The sequence below is a fragment of the Lissotriton helveticus genome, chromosome 3_1, assembly GCF_964261635.1.
Source record: "Lissotriton helveticus chromosome 3_1, aLisHel1.1, whole genome shotgun sequence".
Taxonomy (NCBI): domain Eukaryota; kingdom Metazoa; phylum Chordata; class Amphibia; order Caudata; family Salamandridae; genus Lissotriton; species Lissotriton helveticus.
In genome coordinates this window covers 1108573697-1108596714 of record NC_136061.1, presented here as the reverse complement: position 1 = coordinate 1108596714, position 23018 = coordinate 1108573697, and the positions used below count along the sequence as shown (strand labels likewise).

Here is a 23018-nt window from a genome sequence, read left to right as displayed (position 1 = left end):
CAAGGGAGGATGGAGGCGCGACCCTCGGCGGTCGAATCGGCCGTCTCTGCAGAGAAACATGGAGGAGAGATTTGAACCGCTGCTACTCCATAGCGGCCAGGTGTCATAGGTCTATCCAGACTGGTAGTCTTAGTTTAACTAAGTATAAAATCAGAACTGCAAGTGTCAGAGTGCTAAAACAAAACCAGGACTGGACGAACTAGTCACAGACGAACCTGGGAAACTCGTCAGCTATGAAGGAACTCCTAGAGAGAATGTTCACCCCCCAAAATTTGTCAATTATGGCTTGGCAATCTGTTCCCACTTCTCCACAGTTAATGCGAAGGTAGTTATTTGTTTCCCTTCTTCCCAGGTGCCTGCTTAATCTGCACGGAACATCCCAGTTTGCTCAACCTACTGTTCTTCTGGCTCCGACAACCAATTTTGGGGGCTCCAAAGTTTTCATGGAAAAAAGGCGAAGCCAGGAGACGGCAGTAATTGAGAGTACTTTTAACACACGCGGCAAACACTACTGCAATGACTTTAGGACTGTGTAATACAACATTAGGTTGACTGGACTAGAAAGTGAAGATGCATAAACAGATAAATCAACGTGCCAAAGGTCCTTTTAAGTAGGAGGGCCCTCGCATATTTGCAGACGACACTGCACACTAACAGGCAAGGGGGCGTTGAGACTCGCACAGCAATGGGCAAGTAGCAGGGCGCATTCTCACTAAATCAGCGAGCCCATCCAGGATTCCGGAAGGTATGCACACATCTGTGCCCTTTGGCTCCCTGCAGCCATTCTGGTGAAGGGAATGTGCAAGGCAGACATTTGGCATCATTAAGTCTGTGCATTTATAAGATCCATTCGCCTGTGCCCCTGCATAAGCACAGGCATGCATTAGGCCTTGTCCACCCTTTAACTAGAGTGGATTACGGGTGTCTTGTTGAGTTCAGTGGGCCCTATTCACCCAGCAGCATGGAGTGGGTAGGGTATCTGTACCTGAATTTAGGGGCAGAAAGCACTAAACAGACACACAAACATACTTAAACCCTCCCACAGCACACATGGCTCTGTGGGTCAAAAACCTGCATTCTGTATAGCTTTGCAGCACTCTGATGGGGATAATGGCCTTTGCGGTATGCAACAATACTAGTTTGTGGTGAATCGAACCCTTTACTTATAGCATGTAATTATGCCCCTACGCAGTTAGGGGCACAATATTTCCGGAATAACTGGATATCCGGTGTTCACCTGCTGACTCTCCCAGGAGGGCTACCAAGACTTGACCCAAACCTGTTCTACTAGTGTCTGTTTAAACTCTGCAAATGTTTAGTAAGCATAGGAAATCTGCGGTCACTCGGCATACTGTCCAACTAGAATATGTATAGGGAATCCATTTGCAGCATGCAAGTGCTTATTTCTTGGGAAATTACATTTCAAACACATAAAACCCATGCTACTCTACTAGAAGAGAAAACGCATCTGCCCAAGCCAAAGTCTGGCATTTACATACAGGGGAATATAACGTTCCTAAAATAGCCGAAATATTAGAAAAATAGCTTGGATTATTAGCACCCAAAAATGAAGCTACTGCCTACTCCCCTTCTTCCCTTTTGCTCTCCATCTCTTCTTCTGCGTTTTCTCTTCTCTATCTCTTGGTCTTTTCCCTCTTTTTTTTCTCTCCTTTCCGCCTTCTTCTCTATTAACATTGTTGTTTCTTTTTGTTGTTTGATGTTTTTGTCTATCCATTTTTCATGCAAATCTCAATAAAACAGATTTGAAAGAAAGATGTAAAGGGACTGCCTTCCAATCAGTTGAGCCTTCACAGCGTGTGGACCATCTATCGAACCCTTGATATCTTAAAAGCAGAAGCAAGAAACTGACCTGGGAGGCTAACCTTAAGTATCTGGTCAGATGGTAAAAGAGAAACAGTTTGAACTGTACCTTATCTGTATTCTTGTGTAATGCTTATGGACAGGCAAGTGGCTTTAAACTCAACTCTTTGTTTAGAAGACAGGTAGTGAAATGATATCCGTGGCGAGGGAATAGGTTTCAATATCACAGTATGGAAGAAGGCAATGCAGTGACAAGTCACCAGTGGAGTTAGAATCCCACAAAAAGTGATGACAAAAATTACATATTACCAGGTCATATTGTTTATTAGTGTGGTGAAGAGTCAAACGGGACCAAGGGAATTCCTTACAAGGCTGGAGATGATGGTGGTGGGACACCCATGGCATAGTGCCATTTTAACAGTAGCACCCAATAACCCTCACATGGTAGAAGAAAGTGACTTTAGTGAATTTTACAGCCCACTGTAATTTACTACCAATCTGTACATCTATTTTTATAATTTGCGATGATCATTTTCACATCCGGTAACGTAATCAGGAGGCAGTTTGTCATAGATAGTTAATTATCACCAAGATCTGACCTTTATCAGCAAGTGTGCTGGTGATGTGCCCTCCATGGAGTGAAGAAGGGGCTGTCTAAAGAGCCATTGATGACGAACAAAAATAAAGCCACGCAAGACCATTTTGCCCTCAGCTTCGAGAAGCATTGGCAAGTTGCATCCTGAAAACTCCCAGCATCACTGTAGTGAGCTGCCACAACCCGGAGCTGTGCCAGGTCTTTTGAAGCCAACACTGCATTGCTGAATGCAGAAAGAATGGGCATGGGGCGTTGCAGTGCATGGATTTGCACCAATGTAGGAGTGAACAGAGTAAATGGAACTGATACTCCTAGACCGGCTCATTAACTCAACAGGGGAGCAGAAATTGGAGGGTATAAACGGTAGAGTGAGTATCTCCAATGAAAAGATAGGCTGGCTGCAGTGAACCACAAAGGCATTTACAGAGAACTATAACTCCCTGTCAGGAAAACAAAGGAAGATCCAGAACATTAAACAATGTGCAGCCTTCAATATGTAGAATGCAAAAATAACAATTGATTGGCAGAAAGCGGAACAATGTCATACATTCATCCCAGTACAGAGATCTGGACCTAAATCCATGGTTTCGGGATTTCACCCGTCATCAATCAGGATAGATTGACTCCAGTGGCATGAAGAGCACGGGATCCACGTTTGGGCAAGCCCGTCCCAATCAGGGTGACAAATGCAAAAAGAACAATTGATGGACAGAACGGAGAACAATGTCATACATTCACCCCAGTACAAAGATCTGGGCCTACATCCATCATTTTTTGCTTCCCATGCCATCCCCCATGCCTCGGGATGCGAGCGGGAGCGGAGCTGCGGCGGGTCCAGGGACACTGTGATCGGCCACCAGTCTTCTGACAGGAGGCTGTGCACAGAGGGCTGCTCTCCCTGCACCTTTGTCGGCCCCCTCTCACGCGGCCCGGATTTCCAAGGGTGCTGTCGATTTTCCCCGGCTGGGGTGCATCGCCATTGTCCCCCTTTGTGCAAAATGGCGGGGGCCATAAAAGGATCAACTATCCAGCAATAAATCATACCACCGCCCCTAACTCGAGGATGCATTCCAACGAGTTCAAGGGGTATTAAAAGGAGATAAGGCTCTTCCTCCCTCCAAGCTGCAACCAGGAAGCAGAGACACAGAAACAGGACTACCTCGCCCTCAGCAAAATGGGAAAGGGACAAAGGACTAACAATACTGCCTTATAGTCTATTCTGGCAGACATCTTGAACAGCAGCAGGAAAAAGTGTTCAAGGGGCACCATAAAGAAGTTAAGTCTCGCTCCTCCCCCCAAGCAGCAACCAGGAAGTAGCAACACTGAAATAAGACTAACTCGCCCTCAGCAGAAAGGGAAAATGGTCATCCCGAACATTGACAATAACTGACAAAGGACTAACACTGCTGTCTGACTACATACTATTGCGGCAACCATCCTGAACAACTTGCTGAGCTGCAGTAATTGCCAAAAAAAAGGTATTTACATCACCACACACTCGAGTACATTGTTTACCTTTCACATATCTATGTACCTACACCTCCGGGTGATAGAGTCCATACCTTTACTGCAGTATTACACTCCCACGTGTACCTGGATATATCCACCTACACTTAATTCACGCTGCACCGATTGCACCTATCTCACGATGCTCACTAGCGTCACCTGACGCTTTAAATTGCAGTGGACATATGTTTTTGCCACAATATTTCAGCAGTAATATACGCATAGCTGATTGTTTATATATATAGTTATATACCTATGTATGCTGCTCCCTTTGCCTTCTATGCCTATAATGCACCTAGTTGCTAATACATATTGAGCTCACTCACTAGTGCCTCCTCTGTCCCTGTAACACATGGTCTGCAGCTATCTCATGTGACCCATGTAACATACTGTCCCACTAGTGCCCTTTCTGACACCTGTAACATATGGTCGGCAGTCGCCTCTTTTGACCTATGTAACATACCGTATACAGGCATTGGTATTTTGTTTGCATCCATCTGCGATCCTGCACATCTCCCCTGCTTAATCTCCCACACCCACCCTGCACCTTCCTAACATGGATCACTGCGGCAATCACACATTTAAAATAATCTACCCACCCGCACTCACAAAAAAAGCTGCTAAACGCTTTAAACACAACCTCCTGAGGTCCCACCCTGAAAGACCCTTTGCCGACACCTACTTCTCTCCGGCTAAGGGATCCCTGAACACCGATATCATCTTCCACACCGCACGTAGAGCTCAATGGAGAAAAACCTTCCAGGCCTTGCTCAACGTCTCCACCATCAGGAAATCCGCTCATGGACTATCACTCTCCATCGCTCCATCCAATCGCTTCCCTGGCAGTACAGCCATTACTATTTACAATAACGGGATTGTTCTAATTCAAGCCACAGACAGGAACCTGGAACTACTAGACGACCTGTTCCCCACTTTCAAAGAGCACCTCTCAAATCGGCGGCCCTCCACTCATACCCCAATACAACTGAACCAGAGCCCCTCACGTCCAACTAACGTCTCAGAACGACCCACCGCCTCTGACCCTCACAACGCGACTCTATGTCCTCCCAACTACCCCTCCAATCTCCCCACCCCCGCCACCCCCCACACCCGCACCGCACCTAGCTCCCCCACCCGTGTCCTCTCTCCCCCCACTCCCTGCGCCCCCCCTCCTGGCCCCCACTCCTCCCTCATCACCCCCCACCCTACTCTTTGCACTCAAACAACTCATGTCAGACACACCTCCTTCAACATCTCCCCACTCACTCCCTGCACTCCCGCCACCCCTAGCCCGCACTCCTCACTCAACGGCGCCCCTTCCAGTCTCTGCACTCATCGCACTCCAGACCTACACCCCTCCCTCAACATCTCCCCCCCCACCCAAAGAAATACTGACATACACCCCTCCCTCGACATCTCCCCCCTCACTCCCTGCACTCCCGACACTCCGAGCCCCCACTCCTCACTCAACGGCGCCCCTTCCAGTCTCTGCACGCAACGCACTCCAGACCTACACCCCTCCCTCAACATCTCCCCCTCCACCCCCACCCAAAGAAATACTGACATACGCCCCTCCCTCGACATCGCCCCCCTCATTCCATGCACTCCCGACACTCCGAGCCTCCACTCCCCCCTCATCAGCGCCCCCCGTATGCCCGACACTCAACCCAGGCCAGACATACACCCCACCCTTAACATATCCCCTCCCGCCACTCCAAGTCTCCACCCTTCCCTCAACAGTCCACTCCCTCCCACCCTTCGCCCTCCCTCCACTCCTGGTACCCACTCCCCCCTCAACATCTGTCCCCCCACTCTCACCCCCCAGCACTACACTTGCCCCCCCACAACGACCAGTCTCCACTCGTCCCGCATCTGCCTCACCCCGCCTGTCGCTGATTACCCTGCCAGTAACTCTAACCCCACTCCCAACGTCACGCTGGATATAATTATGACCGCCCTCCTCCAAGTGAAAGAAGAGCTTCACTCGCTCAAAGAATTACTCCTCCCGCACCCCTCCCGCACGACCACATGTCAACGAATGTACAACACCCCCCCACATCTTAGGCACCCCTTACATGGGATTTCTATCCCCTCTCGCAATACCTCCAACAGGCCTAAGCGCACTATCAAGACACTTCCGAACCACCCCTCACATTGGACATCTATCCCCTCTCGCAATACCGCCAACCGCCCCCAGCGCGCTATCAAGACTCTCTCGGACCGCGACATACAAACCCTACTCAGCACATATGTCCCGGCAACCCAAAAGAGCTTAGCCACCACGCACATGTCCATTTCTACGATTCTCTCCAACCCCAGTAGGCACCCCACGTATAGCAACAGAGGCTCTGTTCCCAACAACCTCACCAAAGTCCCTCTCACTACGGAACCCTCCACCTCCCCCTGCACCCCCAGTCTCAAATGCACACTTCTCAACTGTAGGTCGGCCCAAAAACACTCGATGGAGGTCGCTGACCTCATCCGGTCTAGGAACCTTGACCTGGCCATACTAACTGAAACATGGTTAACTGAATCCTCCAGTCCTATCATGGACATCCTAGTCCCCCCCAACTACTACATCACTAGACTTGACAGGCCCAACAAGACAGGTGGCGGAATCGCCTGCATTTACAAGAGCAACCTCTCTATTAATAAAGTCACCGCCCCTTCTCTTACCTCCTGTGAATACTTCTGCCTTGATGTCACCAGTGAGAATAAACCTGTATGCTCGTTACACATCATGTACCACCCCCCGGGGGACAACCTCGTCTTCTCCCAACAACTCATGGACACAATATTAATCAACGCAGGACGGCTACACACACAAATTTACCTTGGTGACTACAATCTCCATTGGAATGATGGCAGTGACGCAGTAGTTAACAGCCTCAAAAGTTTCCTTACCGCATCTGACCTCACTCAAATTTGCAACACTCCGACACACGACAAAGGCTCGACCCTCGACCTGGTCATTTCCAAAGAAGGCACCACTCAACTCGACTCAATACAACCTTGTGACTGGTCAGACCACCATATTATAACATTCATCATCAAGGAAAAGGTAAAACTCATCCCGGTGCAATACGCCATGCCCAAAGTCTGGAAAAGAGACATGAGGAAACTCAATCCAAACTCTCTACCCCCCAACAGCTGCAATCTCCTACTCCCCCCTACCGACACCTCTGATGTGCTGGTCCTAACTGACCACTATCTCAACTCCATGGCCACAATAATCAATGAGGCCGCTCCAATGCAATTGAAAAGAGTTTTCACGAAGAAATCCAACCCCTGGTACAACGGGAGTCTCAATGAAGAGAGACGGGCTATGCGATCAGCAGAGCGTACCTGGAGATCAATTCCCTCGACATTGCATCTCAAAACTCTTAGGAAAAAGAGAAATGCATACTTCAGGAAAATAAAACGCTCAAAGTCAGAGTTCTTCAGAATCCAGCTAGACCAAGCTAAAAACCGTCCAAGTAAATTGTTCGAACTAATTCGATCTCAATCTAAGGAACAACCCCCAGCTGTCGACATTATCAGCACTACCCCTTCTTGTGAAGATTTCGCAGCTTTCTTCAACAATAAAACTGACAATATAAAGAGAGACCTCCGCAATGACGCAAGCCTGTACTCAATACCCAACTGCATAACACCCATTGAACTAAAAAACAATGCGACATGGTCATCCTTTGACACCTACTCTGAAGGAGAAATTGGCAGAATACTCAGCACTCTAAAACCATCCAATCACCTCACTGACCCTCTTCCTGCTAACGCCGTAAAAGACTTCATCCCTCTGCTACTCCCACTCTGGACTAAAATTATCAATAGTTCGCTACAACAAGGAACCATCCCGGACTCCCTCAAAGTTGGTCAAGTTACACCTTTACTGAAGAAACCAACAGCCGACCCCACCGATCTAAACAACTACCGTCCGATTACCAACATTCCCACTCTCGCCAAGCTGCTAGAAAAATGCGTCCAACTGCAAATGACAAAACACATAGAACAGTTTGATCTCCTCAACCCACACCAATCAGGCTTCAGAGCAGGGCACAGTACTGAAACCGCTATGACTCACATTATCGACGACGCCATCCAAATGTTAGATCAAAACAATACCTGCCTCCTCATCCTTCTTGATCTCTCCTCGGCATTCGACACAGTGAAACATGAGAGCTTACTCGAACTCCTAAAATTAAGAATGGGCCTATCTGGGACTGTGCTTCGCTGGTTCACTTCCTTTCTTCACAACAGGTCTCAAAAATTCAAGAGCAAAAACCTAATGTCTTCCCCAGTACCGGTATCGTTAGGCGTCCCTCAAGGATCATGCTTATCCCCTACTTTGTTCAACCTAGTTATGGAACCTCTCACCACTCTGTTACAATCATCCAATGTACACTTTCACATGTACGCCGATGACACTCAAATATATCTCAAGTTACAATCCCCCAAAGACATCCTGAGTCTGAATTCAACAATCAGAAGCACCCAATCTTGGTTGGCTGACAACCACCTCAAACTCAATGCTATGAAGACGGAGTTCCTCCTAATCTCACCTCCCACGAAAATATCTTCCGCTCAAACATGGCTTAAGCACCTAACAGCACTCAATGTCCAACCGACCATCGTGGACTCCGCTAAATCCCTAGGCATAACACTAGACACAAACCTCAGCATGCAGCAGCATATCAGCAAGGCTACTAAGGGGGCGAACTTCCAAATAAACACCTTGAGAAAACTGAAACCCTTCCTCCCAGCAAAAGACTTCCAAACAGCAGTACAAGCTCTAGTCATCCCTCGCATAGACTATGGCAGCGTGGCCCTCTGCGGCCTCCCCCTAACGACAACTGCACCCCTAAGAGCGTCACTAAATGCGGCAGCAAGACTCATCACTGGATCAAAAAAGCATTCGCATATCTCTCCTGACTTCAAAGCCTTGAACTGGCTGCCTCTGGAAGCCAGAATTCAGCTGAAAATTGCCTGCATGACGCACAAGGCTATACACTTGAAATCACCCAGCTACCTCACTCATAAGTTGACAATCTCAGGTGGGTCCAGAACCACCAGGAGCACGAACAATCTTCTGCTGAAACCGCGAAGATTCCGGAAGGAAAAAACCTACAAACGCTCCTTCTCTGGTATGGCGCCCAGGATCTGGAACGCACTTCCTCCTGAAACAAGACTCATCTCTTCCTCCCTTCTTTTTAAGAAAGAAGTTAAAAGTATCCTTATGGCTAAATACACTTGAACAATTTCGCGTGTTTTACATTAAGAACAGTATTACCAGTCTGGCGCTATGATACTGCCTATATATTCCTATGCACGTGTTTATTTACAGCGAGTGGATGGCCGACGCTCCAATTTTGCCTGCTACCTCGTACCTGTACTATACGTTACATGAGTACTATGTTATATACTATATTGGTGCTATACGTTATATGAGTACTATGTTATATACTATATTGGTGCTATGTACATGAACCTGTTGATGACTTACGCTCCAACTATGCCCGCTACCTCATACCTGTACTATACGTTATATGGGTACTATGTTATATGTTATATACTATACTGGTGCTATGTACATGAACCTGGTGATGACTTACGCTCCAACTATGCCTGCTACCTCATACCTGTACTATACGTTTTATTGGTACTATGTTATATACTGTATTGGTGCTATGTACATGATCATGTTGAGCTACCTCCCCACTATGCCCCCTTGTTCCCCTGCCCTCCACCTGCCTTTGTAAAGCGCTCTGTTATCTGCAAAGATCTTGTTCGCGCTATATAAAACTCTCAAAATAAATAAATAAATAACCGAGCCATATGCAAATCAGTCTTGACCCTGCGACCAATGGAAACAGTCCAGCCTCAACTGCTAGGCCAAGTCCTCCCTGGACTGGAAATAAGCCCCTTAGGGCGGTTCCGGGGTTTCACACCTTAGCAGCCAGGCTAGGCAAAGGCCCAGAAAACATGTAAGAGCCCAAAATGATTAGAGCCGTAGGGTAGCGCAGTATGGTAGGTTAAGCCCTTAAAGGTTTCAAGGAAGACTAAAAGAGAATCTGAAGCAGGAAACACCAGAGAACCGCTGAATGGAGCCTTTTGTCAGAAGAGACTACATATCACAGAAGTGGAAAAGGGAGAACCGCTGCGGTCCTCAGGCTTCAGTGTGAAGTTCAAAACAACCACTGAACTCTGAAGGTTGTATCCTTAAATGCAACTATCAGGCAGTACACACATGATACTTTCCAACCAGAGCCTTTAATCAAGGGTTAAAAGAAGATAACATTACTGAAAGGTTGCTGCTGGAATTAGACATTATGGGGACTCCATGGCAACTTGCTCAACTCCGGGGTCAAGACAGATCATAACATGTAAACAGCCAAAGAATGACAGACTGTAGTTGATTTTCTCTACAGGATAAGAGAAGACTACAATTTTCTCTGATGTCTGCAAAGTTTTCTTCTACTTGAGGGGTTGGTTCTTTCTATCCGGGAGGAAACATGGCAAAATGAGAAGAGTACAACTCCCTATCAAGCAGTGTTAGAAGTGGGATGAGGAAGACAAGGGTCCCAGGATACAAAAGATTAATTTGAGGACAAACTACCAGAGACCCCACTCGCCCAGCGACTTTACTAGCTGCAGTTTTGTAGTGGATGGATGTTCCAAAGTAGTGCTGCTTGTTTCGAAGAATATTTCAATATTGGCAAAGGTCATTTTGGCATGTGTTAAATTAGGAACCTAAATGCATACAAAAGCATGAAAGTGTACGCCTTTGTCTAGTTACTTGCCTTATCACTCAGGGCCAATATCCTGCATTTCAATACTCAGTGCAAGATTACATCTTTCCTTTGAATGCCTAGACTACTAGTCTTAGGGAAAAAAGGTCACTTCGTTAATAGAGAACTCAATGACAGAAAGAGCTTGTCTACGAAAAGGGAGTAAGAGGGTTGAAAAATACAATAAGAAACAAGAGTTTAAAGGCTACAAAATGTATCTTTTTTTACACTGGCAATTTGGAATTTTATCACTAAACAAATATTCTGTTCACTTACCTAAAATGTTTTCATGTCGTAGTAACACTGTGTTGTAAAGTTCAGTTTCTCTGAACCACGATTTCTCATCTCGAGAGGAGAAAATCTTCACTGCAACACTTTCGCCCTGCCACTGGCCACGCCAAACCTCTCCATATCGTCCTTTTCCTGGCAAAGGAATTCATCAAAGAACAAAGGAAACATTTTGTCAAATATTAAACAATACACATGAAAATAAGTAAACACCATAAAATTAAAAACGACTTTCGAAGATGTTACAGATGCTATTATTAAACCACATACTTATTTCATTATGAATTTAACGAGAGCAGTTATGTAAAATGCAAGATTCTTTAATATCACATAAAGCTATGAGTACTTAATTGGTAATTAGGCAAAAAGCAGCCAAGTTAAAAGCAGTTTTATATTTCAGAAAATCTCACAAATAGAGCTTCTAAAGTGTTTGCTAGAGTACAAAATCGCATGGGTGTGCATCTGCCTAGCTTCTATACATTGAATAGCATAAACCGTTAAGCCTTGAAAGCATTTTCTTCATTGTTAATTTTTCTGAAAAATAATACTGATGACTACAAAGTAAAAGCTTAGTTTTACCACTCATTCCATATTGTAACTGATAGAGCAAGATTTCGCATCGCGACTTGCTCGAGTCATGAACCTTGAAATCTGTTATAACCCGGTAATAAAATTCGTATGTTGTACTAATTTTCCTTTATTTCGAATATGTGTGTATCTTAGTGACGCTTGCCTATGTGTTTTACTAAAACGATTAACTCCCGTCTCTAAAATGGCCGCTCTTTGGAATTTTGCTTCTGCGCATGCGTTAGTCACACTCACGTGACCTGACGTTGTTGTAGTTTTGGAGGGAGAATATGCGCATGCGTAATAGCCTTAAGATGGCTGCTTATGTATTAACGTGGTGAAGCTCGTGCAGATGCTCTCGTGTTATTGTGTGTTGCTCTAACCTATAATTGCATAGTATATTTTTATAATGAGAAACCTTAAATACACAATCATGATATGTAGTATATTCATTTATTTCTATGTTTTAATTTGTTTTCGCTTACTTTTCATGTATCATGGTAAACGGGGGGTCCGAATAGGTCGAGAGCCATCTTGAAGGTCCCTTTCGCGCATGACCGCGCAGCCCAGGGAGAAGTAGCCTTGAGCAGTGGAACTCAGCCAGCTGGCAGCCACAGACAAGATGCTCCTGTGAAAGCCACCTCTGACCCAGGAGGATGGAGAAATTGTGTTCCTAACTCGCTACATTGTAAATTCTCTATTGTATTCTGTGCTACTTGTCTGTGGGAACCCAAACTTGCTAGGCGGTACCCGAGAATGTAAATTAGGACTTGGAGAGGTCTGTTCTGATTGGTGTGTTAACCCATCCTACCTTAGGACCAATCGAAATTTGGGGATTCTGACACTTTGCAACATTTGGGGGTGGTACACTGACCCAAAAACAGTATAACTAGCCTAGGTTTAGCTAGAGAATTTGTCCGACTTGTCTGAATAGCTGACCTTTCACTGACCCAACGCACTCAATAGGTGACTGAATTTACAGAGCGCTGCGGAGCACTCTGTCCGAATTTGACCATACACTCAAAGGTTTTACTAAACCTTAAGTGCTGGCGGAGCACTTTGCTGGAGAGTTCGCTAACCCAATCGGGGTTCCGACTGATTGCTGCAGAGAGGGTGGAGCGCAGGCGTTGCTTCCAAACTGCGGGTGCTGGTCGTGCCTTGGTGGTCCTGTCCTGATCCTAATCTGGTTCTCCTGTCCTGTCCTGGGGTGTCCATTCTGCACCTGCTGTCCCATTGATGACTGTCCTTCCTGGGGGTATTTTCCTGTCCTGACTGACCCGTGGCCAGGGTTGGTTTTCACACCATTCTAGGTAAATATATAGCTGAGACTCTATACTGCACCTTCTATTTTCTGTCTTTGCTTTAATAAAGACATACCTTTGCATATGTTTATTTTCCATGCTTTCGCAAAGCTACTGAATGAAAATTCATACATTATTGCTAACATTTCATAGCATGTTCCTATGTTACCCTACCTTTTAGAAATCATTTTCTCCATTGCCGTTTAGAATTTCTGATGTGGTCTATAATTTTCTCTTATAAACCCGACTGAAGTAACTTTTAGATCTATAGCGTGTTCCCTTTTCTTACTCGTCCTATAGATGTATGGGATCTCTAAGTTAACCCATACTTTGAGGTACTTCCCAATAGTGTAACTCTAGTACGTGCATAAGTTCGCCCATCTATAATTGTCCATCCTTAAGTTTCACTTCGGAACCTACATAGTATATCTTTGTTTCCATTTCATATTTGCTTTATAAATGTTTGCCTTAGCATTCTTTCTATACGGTTATGTTGTTTTAGTTATCTTGATTATCGATTGCATTTTTACTGTAAACTTAATGATTTCTGAGAATGAATTCTAGATAAACTTTTGAAACTTTCCATTTGTCCGTGGTTATTTTTAAGATTATTCAAATCTTATGAAGTTGGGTTTGTATTTTACCTGCCTTTCTTTACAGCTAGCTCCCTGACCCATCGTGGTCATAGGTACCCGTAACGGTGGATGATAAGTCGGGTACACTAGAACTGAAATAGGAAGGAATTAGGGTTGCTGGTAGTTGGTTTATGAGGTCACCTGATTAATGTATATGGTGAATTGAAATTTATAGGCCCGAGAACTACATGTTGAAATTATTGGTCGGGTGACCCACGATCTCTATCATAACTACTAGTAGTCTCCAGTAGGGGTTTATAGTTTGGACCTAGTTTCCATGGGAAAAGCGTTTTGTGTTGTGCTAATAACTTTGGTACCCTTGACGAATCTTCACGAAACTTACAAAATTAGTACGACCTGTCAGTTCAGCTGCTGTGTTGAAAGTTTCAGGCTAATTTGTTAAGTTGGAGCAGAGAAAATGTGTATCCCCATGCAATTTCCCCAAGGGATTTTAGACACAACTACAGCACAAAATGCCAAACAGAACTACACCAAATTTGGCATAGAGATAGCTCTTGGTCCAGAAAGTGAACTTTTTGTGAATTGGTGAAATCCGTTTAGTAGTAAGAGAAAGCCACATTTTTTATATAGAGGAACGAGGATCCTCCGAGGATCTGACAGTTCCCGTGCTGATTATCTGATTGGCTGCCAACACCTGAACCAGGAAGCGTTCAGAGCCATCTTGGGATTCTGCTTCAGGCGAGTCTCCAAAAATGTAGAGAAAAAAAGAAAAGAAAAGAGGCAGGGTAGGAATACCTTGACCACATAGTTCCGTCCCTGGGGTCCCCGCCAGGGCATAAAAGCATTTTAAAACAATGTTACTATGAAATCGTGCAGCAAAAAGTAAAAAAAAAAAAAAGTGGTGCTTTCACGCTGCTTTAAAAAAAAAAAAAAAAAAAGCCTGGGTGGGCCAGGTTCTGGGGGCATGCACAAACATTTTTTTTTGAAGAGGGGGGTGGGGGCACGGGGCCCCTCTCATTGAGGTCTTTTTAGCCCCAGGGACCACCGCCTCCCCGGGGCTGTTTTAAATGGGGGTCGGGTGCTGCGCAGCACCCACTCCATTGGGCTTATTTAGCCCCAGGCATCACCACCTCCACAGGGCTTTTAAAAATAGTCAAGGATGGGGCCACTCAGTCCCCCCTCCTCCAGGGACTTTAGTATGCCCCAGGAACCACCATCTCTTCGGAGCGAAATAAAAAGTAATGAGGGGGGGTGCAGACCCCACCCCCGGAGAACATCCTGGGGAGGTGGTGATCCCCAGGGCCGTAAATGGGGGAGGCCGTAAATGGCCCAGAGGGGGCCACGCAGTCCCCTCATCCTTTTGCATAAATCGCCCTGTCCCAGGTGTCCGCGCATACCCCCTCCTCTGATATTTTATTTTTGGTCTTGATCCGGGGAGGTGGTGGTCCCTAGGGCCATCAAACACCTGGGGAGGGGGATCACAAGGCACCCCTCCTCCAAGTATATATTTAAATTAGCAGACGGGACATAGCCCACCCGGGGGCTCCACTCTAAACAAGCCTGGAAGATCGTGCTTGATTCTCCCCCCCCCCCCTCCCTCAATTTTGCAGCAAATTCACCGATCCACTGCGATTTGGGCTAACATTGTGGAAAAATAATGTTATTAGCCCGTTTCCATAGTAAAACTTGCCTATATCTTTGACGTGTCTCAACTAATCCTTACACGTTTTCCCCAAAAAGTGTGCCGGTGATTCTAGTTTCAGGGTGATTAGTCAAGCGGGGGCTGAGAAAAAGAGGAGTAAAAAAGTGCATTTTCCACGTTAAATCAAGATTTTCAACCCGACTACAGCCTGAACCGCTGAACGGGATTACAGCAAATCTGGCAGACAGACAGTTCTTGGTCCAGAAAGTACACTTTTTATTTGGTGTAAATCCGTTCAGTAGTTGGAGATATTAATGGAAATCCAAATTTGAATATCTGGACAGAGCCTAAGCACAGATCTCATGGTGAGATCTAATTGGCTGTCAGCACTTCAACCAGGAAGTGCTGGCAGCCACCTTGGGACCAATATACATGATAGCACCCCATTCAAATACATTGTAGTGAATGTCAGGTTTCGAGGGTCGCAAAAGGGAGAATGTCTAAAGGGTGAGAACAGATTTTAATTATAATATAAATCATTTGTTGATGGTACCATACTAATTTTTGGAATTGTGGTGTGTTTTAAGGTGATTTCACCCCATGAAGAAGCCTTCTGCTGGAATTTAATTAATCACATTTGTGTTTGCGAGAAAAATGTTTAGGATTTTCCCATAGAAGTTATGGAAGGTGTGAATGAAGTCTCAAGTCTGACATTCTCAGTAAAACATGTACTTCCAACAGCAGCAGTGTCAGTTGATTCCTTTGTGTTCTATTGTAGCCTCCCAAAGTGTTCTACAGAAGAACTAGAGTGCTAACAGTCTTACTTACCACAAAAGTATGGCACACGTGAAGCTACCTTCATTGAATCAAACTGGCAAAACTTAAAACATTTAATTTAGAAAGTGATTAAATGAGGGGGTTCATTTTGTCATAGAAATTATGGTTAGTGCTGTAAAAAAGGAAAATTGGGACACGTTTTAAGTGAGTTCTCAAATATCTTCCTCTTGTAGGTCATTAACTCATTCTGAGATACAGACTGAGACATGTCCTTTCAACACCAGCAACAGACTGACTGACAGTTAACTCCCTGGTGATCAGCAGCTTTACTACTGTGTTCTAATGAGTAACTAGAGTGCTAATATTCTGAATTTATGCCAAAAGTGTGGCAAATCTCAATACTATCTTGATGGAATCGAAGTGGAAAAATGAAAGCATTTTCTAGAGTATACTGAAGTGAATTAGGGAGCTTCAAAACAAATAAGTCACCCAAGATGGTCACTGATGGTCACTAGAGAAAAAAAAGAGCCTAAATATAGCACAAATATCACCCCAATGCAGCACAAGGATACCCAACGACAGAAATGTGCAAAACACTCAATTGTTTTTTTGTGGTTCTATATAGTACATACTTGACCGGAAGGTATTGGAGTGCTTCACATGAGCATCAGTTACATTACAGAAGCACACGTTTATTTTGGTTTTAGGCATGGGGAGATTACGTGATTTGCTAAGATTCACAGGATGTCAAACTGACACAGAAACTGGAACCTGGTTCCCACGTTGCAAAGTGTGCAGCTCTAGTCGTAACACCAGAAGTTCTGTGTAATATACAATCAAGTGATCAACTGGATAAAAAAACAATAAAGACAGGAAATAACTTTGTGGCTATTTGAGAACACAGAAAATGTGTCCTCATTTTAGATTTTTAGATCACTAACCGTAATTTCCATGGGAATAAGACCCTCTCATTTTTATAATTTCTGAAGGAAATGCTTTGAGTATTACAGTTTTGATTAAATCAAGAAGATGTCAGGCGTACCCCGCTTTTGTAGTAAATATAGCATGTTAGCAATCTAGTTGTTCCTTAGAACACTGTGGGAAGGCAGATGTCAGGAGCACAGACTTGGATAATTGAGGGCAGGGAGGAGGATGCAGAGGCAACAAGTTGACCATGCTGGGCAAGCAGGAGGGGCAGTGGCAGCACAACTGACCACGGAGGGCAGAGGAAAAGGTGGCAGGGCAACAAACCAACCATGCAGGACAGGCAAGAGAGGTTGTGGCAATATAACAGACCATTGAGGACAGAAGGAAGAGGCAGTGGCAGTACAAGCAGACGTGCCAAGAGACATGATTCAACTAGGAGACTTCTGATGTTTTTAAGCCCAAAAGGGCTTTATTTTGTCTCCTGCCTAAAACGTCCACTTTTTCCAATGGAAGTCAATTGGGAAAATCAATTCCGCAGTTCTTCAAAATCCTCTTACCAAGTTCAAAATGTGGGCACATGATGCACTGGATCACAGAGGGCTGGAGGAATGGGGTAGGGACATGGACTTGATTAACAGAAAGCAGGAAGGAGATGGGCAGGGGCAGCAAACTGACCTTACAGGATAGGCATTGTTACAGCAGCACAATACAACACAAAGGGCATGCGGGATGGCAGTGCAGCACAATGGACCATGGAAAGAAATAGGGAGGGGACAGGCACATACAAATTGATAGCAGAGAGTAGAGGGGAGGAGGCAATGGTAGCAAACTGACAATACTGGACAGACGGGAGGGACAGTTGCAGCATATAACAGACCATGAAGGGCAGGGGGGAGGGGGCAGGGAGAGGACAATGTACCAGACAAGGCAGGAGTGGATGGCGCCTGCACATGGAAAAGGAAGGGCAAGGGCAGGAGGGCAGGGCAGCAGCAGCAAGCAGACCATAGAGGGCAAACAGCTGGGCACTGGAAGCACAACACACCATGGAAGGCAACAGTGAGACTATAATGGCATACAGACAACGGAGGAAGGTAAGAGGGGGGGTCAGGGGCAGCAAGCTCACTACACAGGGCAGGTGGGAGAGGCTGTGGCAGCACAGAAGACCATGCATGGCAAGCGGGAGGGTTAGTGGCAGCACAACAGCCATGGTGGCAAGAGGGAGGGGGCAGCAGCATGCACAAATCAATCAATCAGTGACACTTATATAGCGCGCTACCTACCCGTAGGGTCTCAAGGCGCTGGGGGGGGGGGGAGGGGTGCCGCTACTGCTCGAACAGCCAGGTCTTCAGCTTCTTCCTGAAGGCGAGGTGGTCTTGGGTCAGGCGCAGGTCGGTCGGGAGGGAGTTCCAGGTCTTGGCGGCCAGGTAGGAGAAGGACCTTCCTCCCGTAGTCGCTCTTCGGATGCGGGGGACGGCGGCGAGGGCGTGGTTGGCTGATCGGAGGTGGCGGTTGGGCGCGTAGAAGTTGATTCGGCTGTTGAGGTAGCTCGGACCCTGGTCGTGTAGGGCTTTGTGTGCGTGGGTGAGGAGGCGGAAGGTGATTCTTTTGTTGACGGGGAGCCAGTGGAGGTCTCTCAGATGTCCGGTGATGTGGCTGGTTCGTGGGATGTCGAGGATGAGTCTGGCTGAGGCGTTCTGGATCCGCTGGAGTCTCTTCTGGAGCTTGGCGGTGGTACCGGCGTAGAGGGCGTTGCCGTAGTCCAGTCGGCTGGTGACGAGGACCTGGGTGACGGTCTTCCTGGTCTCGGTGGGGATCCACCAGAAGATCTTCCGTAGCATGCGTAGGATGTTGAAGCAAGCCGAGGAGACGTTGTTGACAAAGGACCATGGAGGATCGAAGGGAGGGGTAGAGATTAGACACAGACAAGAGAGGCAGGAGAAGGGGCTTCACAACAGACCACTCAGGGCAGGCAGGAGGAGCAGTTGCAGCACAACAGAGAATGAAGGGCAGAAGGGAGTGGCAGCAAAATAGACCATGGAGGACAGGAAGGAGGGGATAGGGGCATGGAACTTGAACAGGCAGAGTAGAGGTGGCAGGGAAAGGCTGCAGCCATCTGACCATGCCAGGCAAGTGGGAGGGGCAGTGGCAGTTCATCATGGGACATGGTGGGCAAAAAGGAGGGAGCAGGGGCATGCACACAGACATCGGAGAGCAGGGGGAAGGAGGGTAGGGGCAGCAAGCTAAGCACATAGGCTAAGCAGGAAGACAAGGATGGGGGATAGAATTGGGCAACGGAGGGCAGGGATATTAAGCTAAACAGAGGGCAGTGGCAGCACATTGGACCGTGCAGGGCAGAAGGGAGGGGGCTGGTGCATAGATTCAGACAACAGAGGGTAGCAAGGAGGTGGATGGGGCAGTAAGCTAACTATTTAGGGAAGGGAAGCGGCAGAACAATGGCCACACAAGGCTGAAATGAGAGAGCAGGGGCATGGGCTTAGAAAATGGATGGCAAGGGGGGCAGGAGCAGGAAGCTTTGCTTGAGGCAGCACAATGCCAGGCCCTGCGTCCAACCCCCCCTCCACCTTAAATTGCGATGGGCATCTTACCCTAAAATTACCCTGGACACTCAAAAGCCCAAACCCACCCTATAGTTAGTAATCTGTCCACACTAATGTCATTAATGAAATTAGATGGATGTACATACAAAAGATTTTTTTAATGTTGGCGAATGCGCGATTCGTAATTCATGGATTCATTGCTATCACATGATCGGAATCAATAACCATAGAGTCTATGTTTTCAGATACGTGGAAGTATTGCGGTACCAAAACAATTGTTTAAAAAAATAATTAAACTTGTACAATTACATTTACAAAAATATGATATATTTAACATTTAAGAAGATATCTGATCTTTGCCTTTTAAAACGTATATAAAGTATACATTTTTCTTTAAAAATGTCTACAGTTTACCAAATTAACAAGCAACATAAATTGTAGTAGACTTGGTGCTAAAAATAAACCCTAGATGTTAACTCAAAAAACTAAACATTACAGGAACACAATACTCTGAAAATAGAATTTGAAAAACCTTTGAAATGGACTCAAAAAACCCCAAAGGTTACAGGGATGTTATAGTTAGGAAATGGAATTAAAGAAAACTTAGAAATTAACCGAAAAAGAAGGTTACAGGGATGTTATGGTTAGACTCAGATCATACAGGCACAAAACCATAGATATTCAACAGTTCTAGTTAACTGAGCTAATTATAACTTACACCCCCGCAATCCACTGCTTATGACCTCATATATTACATCAGTCATGACATGGTCAGTGACATTACTCATGACATTTCAAATTACATCACTGATTACATCATCCACAGAACCACTCACACCCACACAATCTCTCATACATCCATTCACTCATACAACTACACAATCTCTCATACACCCACACATCCATACAAGCACTCACTTGATAACCACTCGCACACCATCTCACTCACCCATACAGCCTCAACAGAGCCACTCACACACCCACACACCTACTTACATACCTATTCACACATCCATATAATCACTCACACCTCTACTCACTCACGCATACAGCCACTCACACAGACACTCACTGTCCATTACAGGCACTCGTGTAACCGAACACCCACTCAAACAGCCACTCACTCACTCACCCATACAGCCACTTACACACAAGTCACTCACCATACAGCCACTCAGTCGCCCATACAGTCACTCACTCACCCATACAGGTTCTTACACGCAGTCACTCACACATGGGTAAACACAGCAGCTCACATAATATATGTTAGAAATAGTATCACTTAGTACTACACAACGTATATCACTGAGCCTTTGGTGTTCTGTGGAGAGTGTGTTTGCCAGTAGCCTGTAAGTTAGCCCTCTTAGGGGCGAGAGTGACAATTAGTCAGGTGGGAGCTCTCCACAAATGTAAAGAGAGTCAGTAGAGGGAGCTTTGTATTTTTTGTACAGCCTTAGTGTAATGACCCTTGCGTGGACGGGGCCTTGAAAGAGGTCAGGGGTGTGACGTAGCATGCCCTTAACCATGTCTGAACTGGGGTGGCAGAGTGTGCTAAAGAACGGTGATGGATTAAACCCAGATCTTTTGACAGGGTGTGAGTGTTTGATTGATTCAGATGCTCCGTCCATCACCACTCCCTTTTGTACCGCTTAAGCATGGGGAGGCACTGGGTGGAGAGGTGGATGGAGGACAGGGTTTCAAAAGTAAGTCCTCTGCCAAAGTTTCAGTCTGTAGATCCACCTTGTGAAAAGAGGCAGCCCTACCAATTAGTTTATGGCAGATCATAGAGTCATCAGGAGGGGAAGGACGGGCAAGGTACAGTTTGGGATCTGTGTCCCCTGGGATCAACATCATAGATGGGGAGAGGAGTTGGCCTAACGGCTAGGGCGGTCCACCTCGAAACTGGCGTACTGGGAGTGAGTCTTGCCAATGACGCTGAACATCCTGTGATTCTGGGCAAATCACTTAATCTCCCTGTGCCTAACAAAAATGAATGTGTGCCCTCATGTAACGTAACTGTGCTATGTAAAGCGCTTGGATACCCGATTCGGGTCAAGTTCGCACTATATAAAACTGTGCAAAAAATTAAAAATAGAAGTCCCAGGGATCATCCTGCAGAGGAATATCCAAGATTTCCTTTCACTCCTGCCCCCCACTTCCCATGTCTCAGTAAGGTGACACTTGTGGTGTATACAAAGAAGACACGCCTAGGGAAGTGGTTGGAGAGGTTGAACGCTGATGAGCAGGGGAGGTGATGGGAGAGTGACAGGCAAAGGGCTTGTATCCTTGTCCACATGCTTGCGCTACTTAGGTGGAGGTAGCTTGTCCTAGGCTTCCTCAAAGGACAGCTGGTGCTTGGATGGCTGAGCAGCAGTTCCTGGCGGGCGAGTGAGAATCCAGCAAATGTGGGAATGAATCGTCAAGTGTTTTTGCCAGGAATCGATCTCCTCTTGGAGTCTGTGGAGGATCTGCTCACGGATATCCTGAGTGATAGCCGGTCTTGGTGTCGGTGCCAGGGTTCTTGGCTCTGAAGCCGACCTCTATTTCAACGCCAAAAGTAAATGCTCTGATTGTTGGGGCGGCTTCAAGGCAGGTGCGGACAGCACCGTAGCAGCCATCTCAGTGACTTCTTCTTTGCCAAACCAGAGCTAGGAGTTTCATCCAAAGGTGGTGGTCTGTGCCTATCCTGGCCTGAAGGCAGTGCCAGCCCGGGGGCCTGTCTCCGATGCACCAGAGTAGCTGGACAAACCTTGGAAAGTGGCTGCTCAGCTTGAAATCAGTGTTGAAGGGGTGGGAGTACCACTCATAGCTGGCTGCGATGTTGGAAGATCCTCAAGTTCCAGATCGGAGTCAGAGCAGTTGTGTGGTGAGAAAGCTTCCTAGTATGCATCCGTTGGTTTTGGTGACGTTTCTCCCTCGATTTCTTCAAAACTGAAGAGGTCTAGGGTGTCGTCTCCGCTCCTACGCGTCATCTTAAGTTTTTCTAAGAGCAGGAATCGCCGCTGCTGTTGCAAACAACCTTGTTGTGCTAGAAAACAGACACAAAATAAAGACCTGATGGAGGTCGATCCAAGGATAGTTCGCATGGCAGAGAGGACAGTAGCGGAATGGCATCCATTTCATCACTGCGGAGGCATGGTAGTGGGGGTGAGTAACACGGCCTAGAGATAGAAGAAGGCTCTAAATGTTAAAGTCCCATGTGGGGCTGAGTAAGACAGTCACCCGATTAAAGCTGGAGTCGCCAACCCGAGACAAAGAGAAAGAGAAACGCGATAAAGAAACAATACCGACAGGGGAAGGAACTTGTGGAGACCAAACAGAGCACCACGACAGAATCGAACTGAAGCACACATACGAACCAGACGGCAGAAAGAAAACAATCTTACAATGGAGTTGATTGCCATGCACACTATCAGCAAGAGGAGGAGTTATGGCACCTCGTGACTCAAAATACTTCGAAGAAAAACCACTTGCACACATCCAGGGCCAAAACTAGATGGCTGGATTATACACAAAATGTGTAACTACAGCCACATATGCCTTCTTCGAACATAATGTGTGTGTGTATATATATATTTATATATTTTACGGTTGCTGGTACATGTATTATTTTGCTTCTCCAACATTTATTAAACCCAGTATTTTTTAATGAATG

The 23018-nt window shown here is 46.1% G+C and overlaps 1 protein-coding gene across 1 annotated transcript in view; it reads right to left on the bottom strand.

The window, feature by feature from the left end:
- Positions 1-23018, bottom strand: part of ACVR1 (activin A receptor type 1) — a 325334-nt gene that overhangs the window by 119774 nt on the left and 182542 nt on the right. The window contains exon 8 of the mRNA XM_078681708.1: positions 10984-11130. Within this exon, the coding sequence (XP_078537834.1) occupies positions 10984-11130 (147 nt within the window). The remainder of the gene's footprint in view (positions 1-10983; positions 11131-23018) is intronic.